Source organism: Equus caballus, chromosome 18, assembly GCF_041296265.1.
Source record: "Equus caballus isolate H_3958 breed thoroughbred chromosome 18, TB-T2T, whole genome shotgun sequence".
Taxonomy (NCBI): Eukaryota; Metazoa; Chordata; class Mammalia; order Perissodactyla; family Equidae; genus Equus; species Equus caballus.
The window spans coordinates 24,701,165-24,721,661 of NC_091701.1; the positions used below are offsets into that span (position 1 = coordinate 24,701,165).

Here is a 20,497-nt window from a genome sequence, read left to right on the forward strand (position 1 = left end):
CATTGTATTCATTCTTTGGAAAATGTTTGCCACACAACTAGGTTTGAATAACCAGTTTGTCTGTTTTTCTTTCTTTCAAGTAAAAAATGGTGTTCCTTAAAAGAAGCATGAACTCAAATAATCACACAAATACATAGTTTCCTTCAGGCAGCCATTGCACTCCAGAATGCTACAGAAGTGCCTGATGTGTATTTCATCACACAGAATATTAAAGAGATGTGTACTGAAAGATCAAAATTTAATAAAATTAAATTTTTTACTCCTTCTTCAATAACATTCTAAGTGAAATTGGCTTTTTTTTCTGCTTTTAAGTGGCAGTGAAAAACACAGTAACTATTAGTCCAATTTGGTGCCACTGCCTTGATGAGAGCTAAGTTGCAATTTAGCCACTACTGCTTTTGTATCATCAGTGCAATGTCAACATAGTGAAAAGGCAAATATCTGGTATTATTATGAGAATAGTTTTGATTTCATAGACTCATTCAACTTAGATTGGGGATCCCTAGGGAACTACACTTGAGGACTACAGGTCTAGAATATTCTTCCTCCTCTTCTCCTTCTCCACCTGGCCCAATCAACTGACAGATTCCTATTGATTCTATTAATTTCCTCATCTCAGCTCAGTGGCATCTTCCATCCTTCCAGGCAGATTTGTTATTCTCTGGGCCTTTAGTAGCCAGCCCTCGTGGTCTAGTGGTTAAGCCTCAGCACTCTCACCACCTGCTGCTGTTTGTTTCCCAGTCAGGGAATCACACCACCCATCTGTTGGTTGTCATACTGTGGCGGCTGTGTGTTGCTATGATGCTGTGAGCTATGCCACCAGTATTTCAAATACCAGCGCGGTCACTGATGGTGGACAGGTTTCAGTGGAGCTTCCAGACTAAGACAGACTAGGATGAAGGACCTGGCCACCCACTTCAGAAAAAATTGGCCATGAAAACATTATCAATTGTAGCGGAGCATTGTCTGATACAGTGGCTGAAGGTGAGAGGATGGCGCAAAAAGACCGGGCAGGGTTTCGCTCTGTAAAGCACAAGATCTCTAGGAGTCAGAATTGACTCAATGACACTAATACCAAAGGCCTTTAGTATCCTATGGAATCTATTGAATTTCAATATTTGTTTACTTGTAGTTTTCTTCTTAAATTGTGGCTTCTAAAGATCTATGGATTCATATTCATCTTTATATCCAGGGTGCCTGACAAAGAATCTGGAGCACATAAAATGAATTAATAAGTTAATTAATTCATTGTGGATACAATGTGAGCATTTCCAACTCTGAATTGTATCAGTCTAGGAAAATGGAGGACCGAAGAGTGTTATAATGTAAATTTCATAGAGATATACCCAAAGAATCAACAAATCTCACATGTGTCTGAACTCTGTAATCAGGACACTTATAGTTGCATTTTCACACACACACGCACACGCACACATACACATACACAGAGGGAAACCAAAATAGCATGTAGTAGAATATACAAATTGATATGAAATTATCAATATGTATGTTAACCTAGAGAATAAAGAAACAAGAATGTGTATTTGTAAAGTAAACACCTGAACTGATTTGGAAAAGCTGAGTAGGATTTGAATAAGCCAAGAGGACTGTGAAGCATATTAAACGTTGAAAGAACAAAATGAACAGTGGCATGAACAGCATGGGATGACAATGTACAATATGAAGTTTGACCTAAAATATCTGTTCTTTTATATGAGTAAACATACAAGAAGATGCTGTATCTCACTAGCTATCAGGTAAATGTATATTAATATAAATTGACTTTTTGTATATTAGATAGTCATAAGCTAATAAAAATTATAAAAATCATTGTTGGCAAAAGTGTGGGAAAATAGACAGTTGATAAAAACGTAAATTAATATAGTCTTTTTGGAGAGAAATTTGACCAGCTATAAAACAAAAATAAACACTGATTGACTTGCAATTTTATTTCTAGGGTTCTATGCCAAACAAATACTCACATGTGTGAATAAGCATTTATATGCACAAATTTTCATTGTGACATTGTAAGTAATTATGAGACATCAGAAATATCTAAACGTTTATCAATAAGAAAATGGTTAAATAAATTAATTTATTTTTAGTATAGACTTAGGTACATTAGTATAATTAGTATAAAATTATTCAAAAGAATTAGATAGAGCCTTATATACTGAAATGAAAGCTTTTGAAGATATATCGTAAGCGAAAAAGAAGCAGCTGAATAATGCATACAGAATCATTCCATTTTTGTAATTATAAATGACATACACACATACATAAAGAAAATTCTGGAGGTATGACAGCTGCCAATTATAAGTAAGTAAATGGAATTGATGTTGCAGTCATAGGGCAGAAATCTCATTTTTAAATCCATATTACCTGAACACTTTACAATAAACATATATTATTTTGCAATTTAAAAAGTAACAGAAAAGATTGACCTCAGTATAGTGAAATTGGAAAAGTGAGAAATATGTGGAAACCACATAGAGATAAAGAAAAGAGAGAAGTTGCATGATATGAAGATAGTCCTTGTAAAAGTTGGATGACAAGAAAGAAATTTCTCTGAATTATATAGATAGTTCATACAATATTATGTTTGAACGATTATGTCCTATAAAATATTAAAAATATTTTAAAATATTACATAATTTCTTTAATAACATTTTCTCAGGACTGTTTTATATACATATTTATATATATATACAAAAGTAATCTTTGATATTTGTTTTGGAAAATATAATTAACTGAATGTAATTAGATAAATATTCTCAAATACATAATTTCATCCAGTGGAAGAAAATACAATTAGCATAGTTTTATACTGAAAAATTATTTTCCACGAATTTAATACACTTATTTATAAGAAGCATTATGAAGGGATGTATTGAAAGTTCCATGATTAGAAGCTAATAATCATTATATACATGCTATACATGCTAGCAGTTAATTGCTTCTTTGACTTTTGGGGAGTCAGATGACATCGCTGCATTCATTCTTTGAATATAAACTCTAGGAAAATGTAATTGCTACATGCAATTGCCATTCTAATTTCTCTACTAAGCCAAATGATACTCATTTCCACCAAATTATTTAAAAAGAAATTGTTTTACTTACTTTCAACAATTACTTGTCTGTCTTCCCAGTTATCTTTAATAAGCTGTATATTTCCAAAGTGTGCATCGCTGTAAAAGATTCGGTTGGTACCTTTTCTTCTTTGATTATAGTCGAAAGCCAAGGCTATGACATTCCTGAAATAACGCGGATTCTCATATGGCCTTATTGGTGAATTTAAATTGGTTTCATCAGAAAGATGTATACTTTTTAATATTGTTCTCCCTGAATACAGCAAATAGCCTTCATGCCGTAGGCAAGTGACTTTATCCTCTGCCAAATATCCATGGGCACAAGCGCAAGTTCTCTGGGAATTTCCTCGATAAAGACAGAGCTGCTGACATCCACCATTGTCCTTGGCACAAACATTGGTCCCTGAGGAGAAAAAAAAGATACACACACACGTTTGTGCTTTTTCTTTTGTTTTTAAAACAGTTTTTTTCTTATAGAAATATTAAAAATTTAACATTGAATATTCTCATTTTTTATTCTTAGTTTTTAGACTGGTCAGTAAAATAAACACTATAAAGTATTGATTTTTTTTTAATCAGACCTCTTTAAATTCTTGGATTTCTTATTTCAAAGAGCACATCCTTTTGCTTCCCTCAATAAAAGCATTAAAAATTTCCCTTAATCAGACAGTTAAGTATATAACTCTTTCTTGAAACATGATACTGAGATTACAATAGGTTTTATGTATTGTAATCTTTGGCATAAGTAATGGATTCACTCAAAACATGAACTGAATTCACCAAAAAGAATATGCACCACTTTAAACTCTGTGTCTATGAAAGATGCAAAGTATTAAAGAAATTTATGACTCCAATGTGCCTAACATCCTAAGTATATTGGGCATAAGTTTTTACTCCAGTCTTGAGTAAAGATTTAATATGCTATCAAGATTTCTCTATCAGGTTAATTGTCCTCTATGAATCCATCATCTCCAAAGTTATTATATCTTCCTTTGACGTCAAGAAAATTAATTATAATTTATTTTCATGGATATTGTTTGTATGTACAAATGTTAAAAAAAATAGAAATAAATAGTACAAAATGTATTTATTATATAAGAATGCTGACCTTTCTCTCTTACTCGGTTAAAGATTTTAACCTCCTTCAGGTTGACTCCAAGACCCGTTCTCATGGTTACGGTTTCTGTGGCGTCATTCTTGTGGCCCCTTCTGATGGACCCATTGGCATGTGCTCTGCCAAGAAGATGAACATACATGATCAACAATCTTTAACTAATTCAAATCAAGCCAGTTATTTAAGCTGAAGATAACAGATGGCCCAGCAGAAGGGCAAGAAATCAACTTTACTCTGTGACATTGAAATGGTTGAACCTACAATAGCAAGAGTGACTGCCTTTTCTGTGGAAATTACACGGCTTTGTGAGATCCCTTTTGTGACCTTGCTAAGGAATGGCTAATCCTACAAGGGTAAAGCAACTGGCACTGAAATAACATTTTGAGACTCAAATACTTATGAAAAAATAAATTACCTGTCAGACCAGTAGATGTAAGCCCCGAAGACTGCAACAGAAAACATATCCACATTGCTCCCTGACAGCACCATCTCACGATTCCCTCCAGTCTCAAGGTCGATTCTTTCTATCTTGTCTGTTCGAGCATCACACCAGTACAATTTATTTTCCTAAAGATCGATTGAAAAGTAATATTACAAGCTGTTTTGATTAAGTGTTTTATCAAAAAAATAAGAGAACACTAAAAGTGAATTAATGCAAGTTGGCAGTTAATGCACTTGAAATACCTAAGAAAAGAAATCCAACAGACCTCATAGTCAATGGAGATGCCATTCGGCCATGCTATTCCTGTGCTCACGAGGACAACCTTCTCTGAGCCATCTAAGCGAGTCTTTCCAATGCAGGGCATCTGTCCCCATTCAGTCCAGAACAAGTAGCTGGAATTAAATTGTTGGTTTATAGAAATATGTAGATAAACACAAAAAGATGTATTATTAATAATAGCGGTAACACTCATGCTAACAGAACAAAACCAATACATTTTAGAAAAAAATATACATGTGATTGTTTGCAATAAAAGAATTGTTATTGTAAAAACTATTTAACCATTCATAGAAATCATGAGGGTGGATTCAAAATCCTACCAAAATACCTTTTGTACATGCTGCTCCCTGTCTGAAATGCTCTTTTCCAACCTGTTTGCCTCATTTGCTCCTGTTTTTCATATCTCAAACATCGTTTCTTTGAAGAAAACTTCTGTATTCTCTCTGTTTATTGCACCATGTCCTCTGCCTCAGAGCATGGATTAGAGTGGAAAATTTACACTTGTGTTCCTTTACGATGTTATTTTTTATTAATATTTTTGCTTCACTACACTACAAGATCAATGAAGACAGTAATCTTTTCTCCTTTTTATTCACAATTACACCTACAGCATTAGGTAATTAGAAAATTTTGAAAATGAAAACCAGTGGTAGGTAAATACTTAATATATGAATATATAGATAAATGCATCATAACTTTCATTTCTGTCCACTTAGACTATTAAATGTTACTATTCTAATCTGAATTTTACAAATTATCTTGTGAAGCCATCTTAAAACATGGATTCATACAAAAGGAGACATTCTTGTTTTAGCAATCTCATAATGCAAAATGTAATGTAGAAGGACTATGGAAGAAAATGAAATATAGAAAGAAAATCCAGAGTATGCTAAAGTAAAACAACATGTGAAAAAATGAAATGTAGAAAAACAGAAAGTATATAATTCATGCTTTCACTCATTCATTCAACAAATAGAATATTTACATTACAATACAGAATCCATTCTTTCAGATAAATAAGATCCATTCTTTTGAAGTCATATTCATTGAAGAAGTTATATTCATTGAAGTTGTTCTTCAATGGTCAGATAACAGCAATGACAAAATTTTAGAAAAATACGATGTGGACTGGCCCAGTGGTGTAGTGGTTAAGTTCACATGCTCCACTTCAGTGGCCAGGGTCTCACAGGTTCACATCTTGGTCACAGACCTATACATGGCTCATCAAGCCACGCTGTGGCAGCCTCCCAAATACAAAATAGAGGAAGACTGGCACAGATGTATGCTCAGCATCAAACCTCCTCTAACAAAAAGAGGAAGATTGGCAACAGATGTTAGTTCAGGGCCGATCTTCCTCACCAAAAAAATAAAGAAATAAGATAATGCTTAAAAAAAATACGATAATCATTGATTCATTTAGGCAAAAACGGGTATGTATTCTGTGCGTATTTGACACAAGAAGAGAAAGTGAGACAGCATACAGAAAAATCAAAGAAGACCTAAATTCATATTTTGTATCCACTCAGATTTATTTATCCATTAAAAAAGATACTTAACTACATAAAAATATATGTATTTCTTTTATGCATATTGTTTTGATTTATTTTAAAAGTTGATTTTTTTCTCAAAAAAACGCTGTATAAAATAAATGTGGTGGATTTTTACAGCCAGACAAAAAAGAGGTGTGGTTAGAATCCCAAGTATATTAACTTTGAAGAAAGTATCAGTCATATTTACAAGCTCTATAAATCAGAAAGGGAAAACTGTAGCCAGAAATCCAACTATTTTATTGGTTAGATCTAGGTTGAAGCAGGCATGAAAAAATCTATACTTGTACTAAAGCTAAGATTTTTTAAACTTTAAGGCAGACTCTCATTGTATTTAAAAATTATTAAAAATAAAATAACGATTTAACTGGGAGGCAAAATTTGTTGCTCCATTTAACTTTTTAAAGACGAATTTTATCACTAATAATGCTCTTAAAATGAGCAGTCAGACATTATGTTAAATGGCAGGAGATTTTACAATGTGAAGGAGGCATTTTGAGAGCTAGGACAGACATATGCTTCCTTGTTCCATCTGATCTTATCATCTACTTTTAATATACTCCAGAGTTCAAGTATGGAAGGAAAGGTGTATAACATACCTTTTATTTGACAGTAATCTGCCTTCAATGCACTAAATGAGTAATAAAAATATTTCGAGTGAGTAGGCTGAATCAGCCATTTACCATGTTTAGCCCTGAATCTCACAGCTATGAAAGTCACAGCTCAGGAAGTTAACAATACACAGTCACGCGGCTGATAAGGGTCCAAGCCAGGAACCACACTCAGGCTTCACTAACTCAGACATATACTGTCTTCTCTATGTTGTCTCACCAAATATAAATATAATACAACAACACAATAATCTTATATCCACTATTATTTTTCCCTAGGTATAAGGAGTATAACAAAGGTCTCCATACTTAAAAACACAAAACAAAACTTGACAAAGGTCTTTGTATTGAGAAACAAGTTTCTTTCTTTTTTTCCCAGATAGTCCCTATTCATTTTAAATTTGCAATACTTCCACGCAGGAGGCAGGGATGAATGGCAATAAAATTAGGGACAAAAATTATTCAAAACAAAACTATCTTGAATACAGATTTTACTCAAGTTTTCAGTAAGTGATTTGATAAACTATCATAATATATGAAGCCACATCTGACTGTAGAAATGACTTTTATGGCTAAATAATTTATCAACTTAATAAACTAAAAGATTCTACACCTACCAAAATTAGGCAACATTTTATGAATGTCAGGCAAAGAAAAATTTATTTGCTCCTTAAACTGAAATTGAAAGCAAAGAATTGAATAGAATTAGCACCTTGAGAACCTTCGGGGATTATAAACCAAATGTAGAGAAAGAACACTCCCGAAGCAAATAAAACTGCAGGGAAAAACTTATGAATAATTTAAGATAGCAATTTACATAGCTGTACTTGAGATAACTTCAGTGAACACAGATTCTTCATATCTAAACATGATCTTTAGCAACGGGAAGAAATGAAAATTTTTCTCACTGCTTTCCGACACTCCATGGAAATAGAGATTTCGTGACATCGTTATATATTGATATAGGCCCCATTTGAGTTCAAATTTGTTGGATTATATGATGTAGCCAAGAAAATTGCCTTTTGGGTATTAGCTTGGTAAATCTAGCCCTGAAAATACTTTTCAAGGCTATCCCAGACCCAGAAATTTTAAAAATTGTCAAAATCAAATCTTATGTTGTATAACTGAATTTTCTCTGGATAATAATGTGTCCCCAACTGAAAAGCCCCTTATTTACAGAGACTTGGATTTACAGAATTCAAAAACTTAAAATTTAAAAAGGGATGTTCAAAAGTGGTTTAAAGGATTATAGGAACACCATCAGAAATCATCATAACACAAATATCGCTGTTGTATTAATTAGACAGAAGTTCTTGGCAGGAAAATATGCAATGAATACATATCACGAGTTAAATCCAAGTAATTGTTGATGCTTGGATAATAGGTAAAAGATTCAATTTTGCAGCACTGGAGTTCTCAAAAGCCCAGCATACACTTATTGTTCCCCAAGAGTTTTTTTTTAAGATTGGCCCCTGAGCTAACAACGTTGTTAGTCTTTTTTTTTTCTGCTTTTTCACCCCCAATCCCCCCAGTATATGGTTGTATATTTTATTTACCTGTGGGTCATTCTAGTTGTGGCACGTGGGACGCCGCCTCAACATGGCCTGATGAGCCGTGCCATGTGTGCCCAGGATCCAAAATGGCGAAAACCTGGGCCGATCAGCAGCTCCCGAGAACTTAACCACTCGGCCACGGGGCTGGCTCCCTCCCCAAAAGTTTATTGAATTTATCATATGACAACTGTACTGATGTCAGAATTAGTTTACACATAAATATACTTATAAAGGAAAACAAATGATTTCTGCCACAATTAGTTAGATTCAAGCTGAAAAAGATACAAAGCATTATAAATGTCTTTGAAAAATCTCAAAGAAATATGTTTTGAGAAATAAAGCTAACATGGAAACAAATCTTCAACTTTGGTGAGGGAAGGGTAAAAGAGTGTAGGGAAGAAAGAGAAGAATGAATAAGTCTAAACTGTTAAAAAAGAAAACAGTATTAAATATGATTCCTTTATTTTAGATACCTGAACAATAGTGAAAAGCAACTATTTTGAATATTTTCTTTGAAGTTAAGATTCTCTTCTTTGACTGTTAAGCTGTTTCCCTGGAGTACAGATCTGGATTGCAATTTTTACAATAAACTCGCCATTTCTTCCTATTCCTATGCCTACTCTAAAAGAGCAGGATTCGGGTACTTTATCAGATATGGTATAGAAAACGTGAGATAACCAAAACTTTCCACATTGGCACAAAATTAAAGACCATCTAATTCTCTTATATAGGTAGTTGCCTTGGTTGAGAAGAGAATCAAGAATGTCACTGTGTCCACTGCTAGATTGGGGGTCAACAGTGTGTTACTATATCTGCAAAAAGTAAACAAAACAAAGCAAAAGAAAAACCCTACAGATCAGTAACAGTAGCCAGGTTTTATGTGAGCATGAGTTTTTATTCAACAAAAACTGCTTGTAATTCTCAATGTTTCACTAGGATCACTTAAAAGTCATAACTGAATAGCTTGTAGGCCAACATATCAGTGTGTCCAATATCAGGACACAAGCAAAATAATATAGTATTGTAAAAGCTTGAATACATTTCACGAACACGTGAATTGGCATCCTTCATCCTCTATGAGGAATATGGTATAATATAACCCTTATCTATTCCTGTGAGGGCTTCTTCACATTTCCTTTTTCTTCATTTACGTGCAGTATTGTTTTGAGAAAGCATTACATCCCAATCCCAAACACTTTTCAAGTCCTGAATGTGTTACTATTGCTTAGAGGCTCCTGCAACATAAAAAGAATCCAACCAAAGATAGCAGGACACTCTGCTAATAGGAAGAGAGTCTAGAGACAGCATAACCTTGAATACTACTTTTAAATTTTTTTCCTGTCAGTGATTTGGTCAATGATTCTCAAATGTATTCTTTCATTGCAGTCACGTACTCATTCAACAAATATTAATTGGGTACCTATTTTGTGCTAGAAGCAGATGATACAAAATAAATTGGACTTAGTGGCCCTCATGAATCTTACCATTTAATGGTAGAGTCAAATGGGTAAATAAAGAATTACCTGAGAAAAATGCTAGCAGAAATACTTAAAAGTTGCTAGTTGTAAGTCTCCACAAGTCTTGAAAGTAGGGGTTTCAGCATTGAAAATGCTGATGTGCTATGGTCAGAGAAGTTGTCATTCCTATACACAACTTCAGAAATGAACTTTTCTTTCGAGCCAAAATAAAGATACAGGCCATCTGGGTTATTCTCTCTTTCTGTTTAAGCTTAAAAAACATTTTTAAGTTATCATTTGTTCTATAGGTCTCATTCTTCTTTCTGTTATTCTTAAGTTTTATATTAGATTCCGTCTTGATTCACTACTTTGCAATATTGAGAAATTATATAAAAGAATGATCATGTGTGTGCCGAGCCAACACAGGAGAAGTATGCAGGAAAAGTCTTCACAAAGAAGTTTCTTTGGCATATGTAATCCTATAGTACGTTAGGCTTGTCACCCTATATTATATTTCGTTTCTTATTTTATTTATGCATTTAATTTATGCATAATTTATTTTATTTATGCATTTAACACCCCATTGCCCATCCTCTCATTTTAACAAATACATACATATACACGCACACATACGTATATGATACTAATTTGAAATTTACATGTCTAAAATTGATTTTCTTGAGTGAATGGTCAATCTTTTTGGTATCTTCAATATATAATACTTGATGTTTCCCCATAATCCATGAACTTTTCTATGAAATACCTAACACTTAGACTCCTAGTGCTCAGGAGCTGATTTAGAATTCTTAAAATATTATACAGAAATTTTCAATTTGTTTCATGACCTCAAACCTGTCTTATACATCAGTCATACCCAACTTACCCTGGATATTGCACATTGAAACAAACTGAGGGAATTCCTTATAGGAAAATAGAGAAAGAAATCTTTCAAACCTCTCTTTTGCCATTTTACCACATTTTTATTGGTCAGATTCCCTTGAGAAATTAGGGAAAGGTCATACATTTGTGTGTGGCTATCTGTGGTTTCCACTCAACACAGCTTTGGTGGTCTGGGCCAGGGGGTCCCTCTTGCAGTGGGAGGTGGCTTGACCTTTCTGGCTTCCCTTTCTCCTCCACCAGCCACACAGCTGCAGTGACAGCCCAGGGCACCTTGATCACTTCTAGGACTTCTTCCCTCCTTTTAGCCAGAGAGGTAAGATCCAATAATCATGTTTACCAGTTAAGTAATGAGGATGAAGCATATTGTACTATGTGACTAGTCTTAACTAGTAAAAGACTAAGTAAGATCTATCTAGCTTTGAAAGAAAGGTGTCTGCAGTAGAATTTTTGAGAAAATTCCCAATGAAAAATACTGACACAGTTTTCTTTCATCTTTCATCATAATTTGTTCATATGCCTCTCTCAGACACCTGTAGAGAAAGATGGCTGTGATTTGGGGCATGAGTGTGCTACTCCTGAGTTACCTGACCCTCGTGCTATCTTAACATTATATCCTAGCAACCCAATTCCACTATTTCTATTGAAAATTAAATTTAATTCTATTTCTCTTTTTATGTGTCACCTTGCCTTAAGATGAAAAATATACTCTAGGAGTTATTTTTATGTTATGGTGTTAAACTACCCTATACTCTTGGTACCTCAACAGATGTTAAACTGTCATCCAAGACCTTCCGTATATTGTTGAGCACATTCTAAAAGCGTACATATATATATACAGTCATTCAAAGACCATTTGACAATATGTACTTGTTGAACACCAAGATTCCATGTCAAACTGAAACTTTGCCATGGAAAGAAACACTCTTCAGTAAGTTATTTGTGGCCATAAATATATAAAGCTAAATTAAGACAGGCAATATGCATCTTGGTGCCTAAAAAGAAAAAGAAAAATCACAGAGTATTTTTGCTTCATTTAGAGATCATAACCATGGAAGTTAATCAACTTTTTTGGTATCATACTGTGACTTCTCTTTCTTTGTTGTAAGTAGACAATGACTTTTTAGCATAAAGAAAATTAGTACATTTCAGTTTTTTTAAAGAAAGTGATGCCTTACCCAAAAAAAAGTCAATGGAGGGGAAAAACTGATTTTTCAAGCTGAACTAAATTCATACATGCTTTCTATTTTGCATTTGGCTACATTTTAAAAGACTTGCAGCCTCCATTGTTCAAAACCAGGCTTCATGCCCACTTTTCAAGGCACATTTATGTCTTGGATTCAGCTAATTTACTCCATTATGGCTAACCTTTTCCCTCGGCAATACCACCTGCCATATTTTAACTTCAGATAGAATATTAAAATGTTATACTTTATTCCAATGATATGAATTTTGACATTTAAATTTCTATGTAATATTACTTGGAAATCAATGTTTGAATAACTTTTACTTAGACTGGTCATTTTTAAGCCTTTTTTTCCCCTCTGAATTCAAGTCAGTAAATATGTAGATAACATGTAGAGAGACACGTATCACTAATATTTCCGAGCAATAATAAACATTTCCTGGAAATAAGCTGAACATTTAAAAGGGTGTATTAATTCTTAACCATGAATCCTGAAAAATGTCTATTCTTGTGATTTAATTCATTTTTAAGAAGTGTTTTTAAGAAGAAGTGAGGGTACAGAGGACAATAATATTTAAAATATTGCTACATATGTCAAAGATTTCTTGTTTTCTAGGATAAAATGCAAATCTTGTTTTGGGGGCTCAAAATTAAGAAATCAAAAATATTTACTGAGATCCTCCAGCTGAGTCTGTGCTGAGCTCATGGTTGCAATAGAGAGAAATGGAAAATCTAAGAGACATCTGTAAAGAAGAAATGACAGGATTTAGTGACAGAAATAGATGATGAAAAACTCCAGAAAATCTAAAGTAAGTTTCAATTTTGTCAGGACAAAAGAACCACGATAACACACAAAGAGATGCCATGCTTAGGAAAGGATGTCTGTAGAGAAGAGGTAGGAGGATACGTTAAGTTTCAGCGACAGTTGGACAATCAAATAAATAATTTCTAAAGGATCTTGGAAATATAAGTAAAAGAATGAAGATGAGATTTGGGGAGTAATGTAGTGATTCAAGTCCAAAACACGAAAATAAGTTTAAAGGATAAATATAGCAAGAAAGAATGGCATACAAAACTTTAAATGAGGAGAAAGATGTTCAGAGGAGATAAACAATGCTCAGAGGAGATATATGGAAGAGGTCAGAGAGAACAAGAAAACTCAGAGCTAAACAAGGTAACAGAGAATAAATTCTTGAGTGGGTAATCAACTGAGAATAATGTCAAGGAGAAGGCAAGTGGTGTGAAACCTGAAAAATATCTCTGGATTTGGCTATGGATAAATTTAGAAATTTCTGGAAAGAACAGAAGGCAAAAATCCATTTCAGAAGTTCAATGAAGGACTATGGGTATAGGTCTGTATTCCAAGAAGTTGAGAAGTAAACATGCAGAGAGAAAAAAGTCACTGGCAATTTTTTTTTTTTTTTTTAAATAAGACCTGAGACTATTTGAAAGCACAGGGAAAGGCTTCATTGAAAAGAACAAATTAAAGATGATAAAATAGAAAGGAATAGATACTGCATGAGATGCATGAGGAAATAGATGCCATTGTGTCCAGAATAAAAGTGGAGAAATAGATTTAAGTAAGAAAGAAAACTTTCTCTGAGGTTACACTCAACTTATCTCAAAACACTCACAGTATGAATTCATACATTCCATTTTCCCATACCACCACATCACCACTCTATCACACTTAACCACCAAATTTATTTAATTGCTTTACTACTCGCTGACATTTTCTCCCTTCATTGCTGATATATTTACGGACTGTATGACTCATGTTGATGACCCTTGAACATTCCAGCTCACAGTTTCTCATCTTTATCTGTTCCTGGGACCTACACCTCTCTTTTGCCTCTGTCTTACATAAGCAAGGCCACAAACTAACCTTACTTATAATGTGAAAATGTTTTATTTTCTATTTGACCAATCTGAAGCCATCTTCTCTTAATTTATAGAGTTGTCTTGGTCATTCATGTCTGCTGAACCTTAAGTCTGTACTCTTACCTTGGTCTCCTGCTCTTGGTTTCCCTCCATTCCATTATTACCTTCTAGATCTCACCTCCTGACTGGAAACTCATGGTGACTCCATTACAATTGCCAACTTTGAATCTATCACCTCCTCCTTCCTTTTCGGCTCATTTTCCCACTTTTTTTGCTACTGCTAATGTTGCCAAGCATTATACTCAAGGTCATATAAACATCCTAATTAGATTCTAGAAATCCATCCGAGCTGCACTCATGTTGCTTGAAATCTTTTTATTCATATTGTATTTTATTCTTATTCTATTCACCATAATAGTTTCAGCAAAACTTATCTATTCATTCAAAGCTGCTAACCCTACTCATGTTGACTATCACCTATGAGTTTCTTTAGTTTCACCATTGCCACATTCTATTGCCATATTCTGTTTCTTCTTTCACTTCATCTCTAAAAATAGAAGGGGAAGAGAGCTTCCCCTAATTTAATCCTCTCATTTAAATTTATCTCATTTGATCCTCCCAATAACCCAAAAGGATATAGACATTTCAGATCAAGACATTTCAAAAGATCTCAAAGGTAAGAAATATTCAAGCTGGGGTTCCAAACTGTAGTGGACATTGTTGGTGCTCCACTTAGACACCCTCAGATCCTGTTTACTATTTCTGGGTACTCCAGTGCCCAGGCTCTACATCCTTTGCCTCTAATAGCTCACATAGGCAGCTTTCTTCAGAGGACAAAATCACTTCCTTCGCAAGCAGTACTGAGAGCTAGAAATCTTGGGAGTGTATGTCTTGCTGGAGTGTATGACTTTTATCCAATGAATGATTGGGTGAGAGTCTGAAAGCCAAGCTCTCTTGCTTTGAAGTGAGGTTTACACTCCAGAGTTCCCTAAGCAATCAGTCCAAGGCCTGTACTTTGCTCACAGTTGAACCTTTGCTTGGTCTCTTCCTCTTTCCTATCCTTCTCTCACATCCTGAATTGAATTCTCACTCACGGTTCCATTTCTGGGATGTAAAACACAAATCTTGTCTATCTGCTTTCTGTCCCTTGTTCTTCCTCTCCATTCTATTGCTTCTTCCTTGGCAAGATTCATCCTCCACTCCCTGGAATTTGTCTCCATTTTACATGCATTTTTTACCCTTTTCCTTTCTGCCAGTTTCCTCCTTTATGCCTAGAAATATGTGTGCTACCCCCAGATTCCCATACTAAGAAAAACTTCCTGTATACCCTATTATCTTCTCAACATACCTTATATATGTTTCTCTTTCTGTTTATTGCCCACATTTTTGTCACTGTAGTCTAAGTATGCTGGTTCTACTTTCTAGTTATTTTTCACTTATTAATTCGTTATATTTGGCTTCTCCTTAAATTGATAACAATTAACAATATCATCCTGATCATCTACTGTATGTTCTGCTCTCTGCTTTTATCTCTCCTAATCTATTGCTGGAAGAGTCTTCTTCCTAAAACTCTCTTTCCTTCTATGATACAGTAATTTTTTGAGGACTTGAAATGGCTGTTTTTTTCTCTCTCTCTTTCTTTTGTCTTATTGTTGATTTCTTTTTTTCCCTCTTAATTATTTCATCTCTTAACTATAAACATTCTTCATTCTTGTCCTTATACTTATTTTTTCAGTACTTTTTCTTGAGTAATTTCATTGACTACCATGGTTTTTTCCAGAGTCTAAACTCTGTTGGAATAAGTAGCAAATGACTATATTTATCCAACTCATGATTCCATTTATGCTCTGTTGAATATCTCTTCTCCAGAATTTGCTATCTCAGAAAAAATTCATGACTTCCAAGACAATTTTAGTTCAAAGAACACAATCATACTGTTAAGATTAATTTCCAGGCATAAAAGAATAGATCTCTCTAAATCCAAACTTAAATCTCCTTTCTATTTTAAAATTCTCTTCCGTTTCTTCAACTTTGACCTGACTCCTCCTGGCCTGAGGACTTGCAGTGAGAAAGTGACACAATATTTTTATGTACTGCTCTTTTCTATTTATTTTAGTCTTCCCCTTACACATTTGCCTCTAGCTGTCTCCATTATTTGGCTTGAGGGCAGAGAAGGGACCCCACCCCCTCCATAACACTCTGCCTGGGATGATAAATAACCATTGCTAAGAAACCCCTAATTTAAAGAATGCTACATCTTCAATAAACTCTCATCACACTTCTGATCTGCTTATGTGGGTTGTCCAAGGCCAGGGGGAAGCTTAGGAGAGGCTCCAGGACCAGTTTAGATTTCACTTGGTAAACTAGAGAAGGTAGCAGCATGGTAATTTATTTAAAATGTGAGGAACCCTATTGCCTATTTTATGACCCCAAGTTATCTTCCAGCTACAGCACTTACTCTTCCCCTCATGGACCTCACGTATTTATATTTTTGCCGAAGGCCTTTGCTTCGCCACTCTCCATCTTTGATTACTCTGTTTCTTCTTCACATAACATATTCCCACTCCATCTCAGAAAACTTTCTCCTTCAAGTCTCCTCCATAAAGCCTCTACTAATCACCACTATTGCTGCTACTACCCTCACTTTCACTACCTACTCTAATTATATGCTCTCTCTTTTTTCTTAAAACTCAATGTAATTTTATAATGGTCTTATTCAAATTATTACTTTAAAGCGAGATTTCAATATGAGCTTTAAGCTTGAGTTATATCAATCTAGTCTTTTTAATGTCTGAAAAATGAGTCTTACTTTATGAGACTACTCTTTCAACTGAAATTTTGAATTTGCTTAAATTTCCAGTTTAAACAAAACTCATTGTGAACAGAAGCAACATCTTATTTATATCATCATACTTCACAGTGGCCACAAGTGTCTTTCACATAGTAAGCAGTCCTATTTTGTCAAGATATACTGAAGTGAAGGCTGATGAGGAGAGGGAGATGTCTTGACATGATGTGGTTCACAGTGCATAGCATTCAATAAATGTTCATTGGATAAACTGACAAAAAGTGGAGTATATGTGGGTTTCTTTACCTGATGTTCTCAATCATCCTAGAGAATATTAGGTACAGTTATACCCTAAGATGGCTGTGGAGATATAAAAGACATTTAAGGAAAGGAAGGTCTGGAATAACAACTTGAGGGTGTATAACAGGTTTCAATAAGAAATGAAAAGCAAAACCACAGAGCAACAAGTAGCAGCAAGAGGATCCTTAAGTTGAACTGCATGAATCTATAATAGGCCAGGCACAAGAGGTTCTCTACAATACAAATGAAGTGTTGGACTTATTACAAATATGAAGAGAAGAAATTCTTTATCAGAAACAAACCCATTTCCTATGTATCTGTGCAACTTCATAACATTTTAATTATATTTGTTCTTACCATTAAAATAATTATTCACAGTCCATCACTTGATCAGATTTTCTCTATAGAGGCTATAATGACTCATTGTTTGAATATAAATTATAATTTAAAAAGAGATTTTTAAAATACTGGAAGAGGACACTTTCATTTTCAAGTTTAAGGGTGTGATGTGGACACATTCAATGTGTTTTATTATTACAATTAAACAAAATTACACCCTCCCTTCCCGGTCTTAATATGAAGAGGCATGCATCCCTGGTCACACAATGGTAGACAAGAAATTGCACAGAGGGAAGTCAGACCCAATTCAAAATTTTTTTATAAGCCTCCTTTCCTAATTATTTTCCAGCATTTTCTCATTGCTGTTCACTCTTTCTTTCACTTATAGTTTTAACCTCTAAATTTTCATAATAATTTTTTCCTGAAACTGCTAAAATTGTTTTCTTATATGCTTGACATTTTTGGTTATTAATTTCTATAATGCTTAACACTATATACGTAACATGTAACACACACATACGTACACACATACATATCATAATCTTTGGATTTTAGAAAAACCTAACTCTCCCACATATCAAATTGATGACAGAGTAATATATTTAAAATTGTAACTCAGTTTCTTTATCTGATAAATGAAGAAAATAATGCCACTGTAGGTTTGTTGTGAGCTTTTAAACAGACTGAAAGAGGACCCACTGGTGAATTCTGAGCAAAGAAGTGACAGCCATTTACATTCCAGAAGAATCCTTAGCAACTTCAAGAAGAACAGACTATAGGAGTACAAGGGTAGAAGATGGTAACCCACAACCCAGAAATGTTGGCAAAATTTATAACAGCTCAGGCTAGGCAGGTAGCAATGAAAATTCTGAGAAGTAGGTAGTGTATGAATGTATTTTGAAGCCAAAGGTAATAGAATTCCTGGTATACTGGATATAGGGTATGTGAGAGAGCTACCAAAGGTGATACCAAGTGTTTTGGCCTAAGCAGCTGAAATAATAGAATTGACAGCTACCAATGGAGAAGTCATAATTGCAAAGAAAGATTCAGTTGAGTTTTGGACCTATTAAGGTTAAGATTTCTGATGGATCTTATTCCAGTTATCTATTGCTGCTTAACAAACCACTCCAAATTTAGAGGCTTAAAACAAGAATAATTTATTTTCTTATGAATTGCAATTTTTTCAGAGCTCAGCAGGAACAACTCATCTCTTCTTCACATCAACTGCCATGACACCAAGGCTGAGGTGACATAATGGCTGAGGACTCAGTTATTTGAAGGTTCACTCACTCAACACGTCTAGCAACTGGTAACTGGCTGTCAGCTGAAACCTTAGCTAGAGTTGTTGGCTGGAACACTTACATGTAGCCTCTTCGTGGGGCTGCTTGTCTTCCTCACAGCAGAGTGGCTGGCTTTTAAGAGCATCCCAAGAGAACCAGGTAGACATTTTATCTTTTATGATATAGCCTCAGAAGTTAAATAGTTTCACTTCCATAATAGTCACAGCCTCATTCAAATTCAAGTGTACGGAAAAGGCCTTCCACCTTTCTTTTTTGAAAGAGTGAATGTCACATTGTAAGACGAGCATGTAAGATGGCAGATATTGTTGTAATCAACTTGGAAAATAAAATCTGCTACAGATCTCTAAATGAAAATATGGAATAAGCAGTTGAACATAAAAGTCTAGAGTTCAGGAGTGAGGTCTGATCCGGGTATATACATTTTAGAGACTTTAACATTTAGATTGGATGAGATGACCAAATGAAGAAGAGAATAACACCAAAGACTAAGTTCGGGGGAACTTCAACATTAAGAGGTCAAAGAAAAAAGAAATAAGAAAGGAGAATGAGTTGGAATGATCTCCAAAACAGAAAAATCAAGAAAGAGAGTTGGTTTCATTCTTCCTCATATTGTCTCCTTGAAATCTATCCCCTCAAGATCTTGCCTAGCAATAGAAACTAAGTTTGTTCAGATATCCAGTGTATACTATTTGGTCTAGGACCTTACCCCAGCCCAGGTGATGAAACATAACTTGTCTAAATATGTCAATATTATCTCTGCCCTTTGGCTATTAAATGACCTAAGAATGGGCATGTAATCCCCTTCAGGCTAAGGAAAAACAAAGGGATTAACACTAAGACAATTCCCTGCTCAAATAAAACAATATAGCCCAGCAAGGAAAAGATGTTTTGTCCTATCACTCTTCTCCTTCCTTAAGTCAACATGCTCCCTGATGAGATATCAAGCATGTGTAACAATGGGGCCATAACATCAAGTGTAAGACAAAAATATAAGGTCATAAAGAAGGTAGTTGAAAATCTTAGAAAGTGAAGCTCCCATAGACTTAACACACTCTAGTTAAATTATACAATTTGCAGGGCCAGCCCCGTGGCTGAGTGGTTGCGTTCGCATGCTCTGCTTCACAGGCCCAGGGTTCGGATCCTGGGTGCGGACACGGCACTGCTCATTAGGCCGTGTTGAGGTGGCGTCCCACATGCCAGAACTAGAAGGACCCACAACTAAAATATACAACTATGTACTGGGGGGATTTGGGGAGGAAATAAAAAAAAGATTGGCCACAGTTGTTAGCTCAGGTGCCAATCTTTAAAAAAAAAAAAAAAAAGATTATATAATTTGCATCCAAGAGCATTCCTAACCAATGCAGCTTTTTCACTTTTTATATTGTAACCTTAGTTTTAGCCTGAAGTGTGACAAATTTGTTTGCATTATTTCTCTCTCCTATATTAACTTTCTTTGTTTTATTTTTCACTGTATTAATATTATGGCTTGATTTTACAGCCTTTGTCAAGAAAGTGAACAAGTGATGACATTAGGAAAAGAACATGCAACATATGATAGGAAAAGTTGTAGATTTTCATGAGTTCATTTGATGTTTCACATAGACTGACTTCATTCTAATTCAGTGTTTCTTACACTTGCTTATCTAATACACCTTTGAGTGACCACCATGCAGTCACATTTCTTCTACTCCAAAAGGCATAGGAGTTCTATTA

At 34.6% G+C, this 20,497-nt stretch overlaps 1 protein-coding gene across 4 annotated transcripts in view; it reads right to left on the bottom strand.

Annotated features, from left to right (window-relative positions):
* Positions 1–20,497, bottom strand: part of LRP1B (LDL receptor related protein 1B) — a 1,824,397-nt gene that overhangs the window by 440,533 nt on the left and 1,363,367 nt on the right. For all 4 annotated transcript variants that reach the window (XM_070241833.1, XM_023622537.2, XM_023622536.2 and 1 more), the window contains 4 exons: positions 4,911–5,037; positions 4,619–4,770; positions 4,198–4,322; positions 3,121–3,492 (listed from right to left, as the gene is read on the bottom strand). In XM_070241833.1, the coding sequence (XP_070097934.1) occupies positions 3,121–3,492; positions 4,198–4,322; positions 4,619–4,770; positions 4,911–5,037 (776 nt within the window). The remainder of the gene's footprint in view (positions 1–3,120; positions 3,493–4,197; positions 4,323–4,618; positions 4,771–4,910; positions 5,038–20,497) is intronic.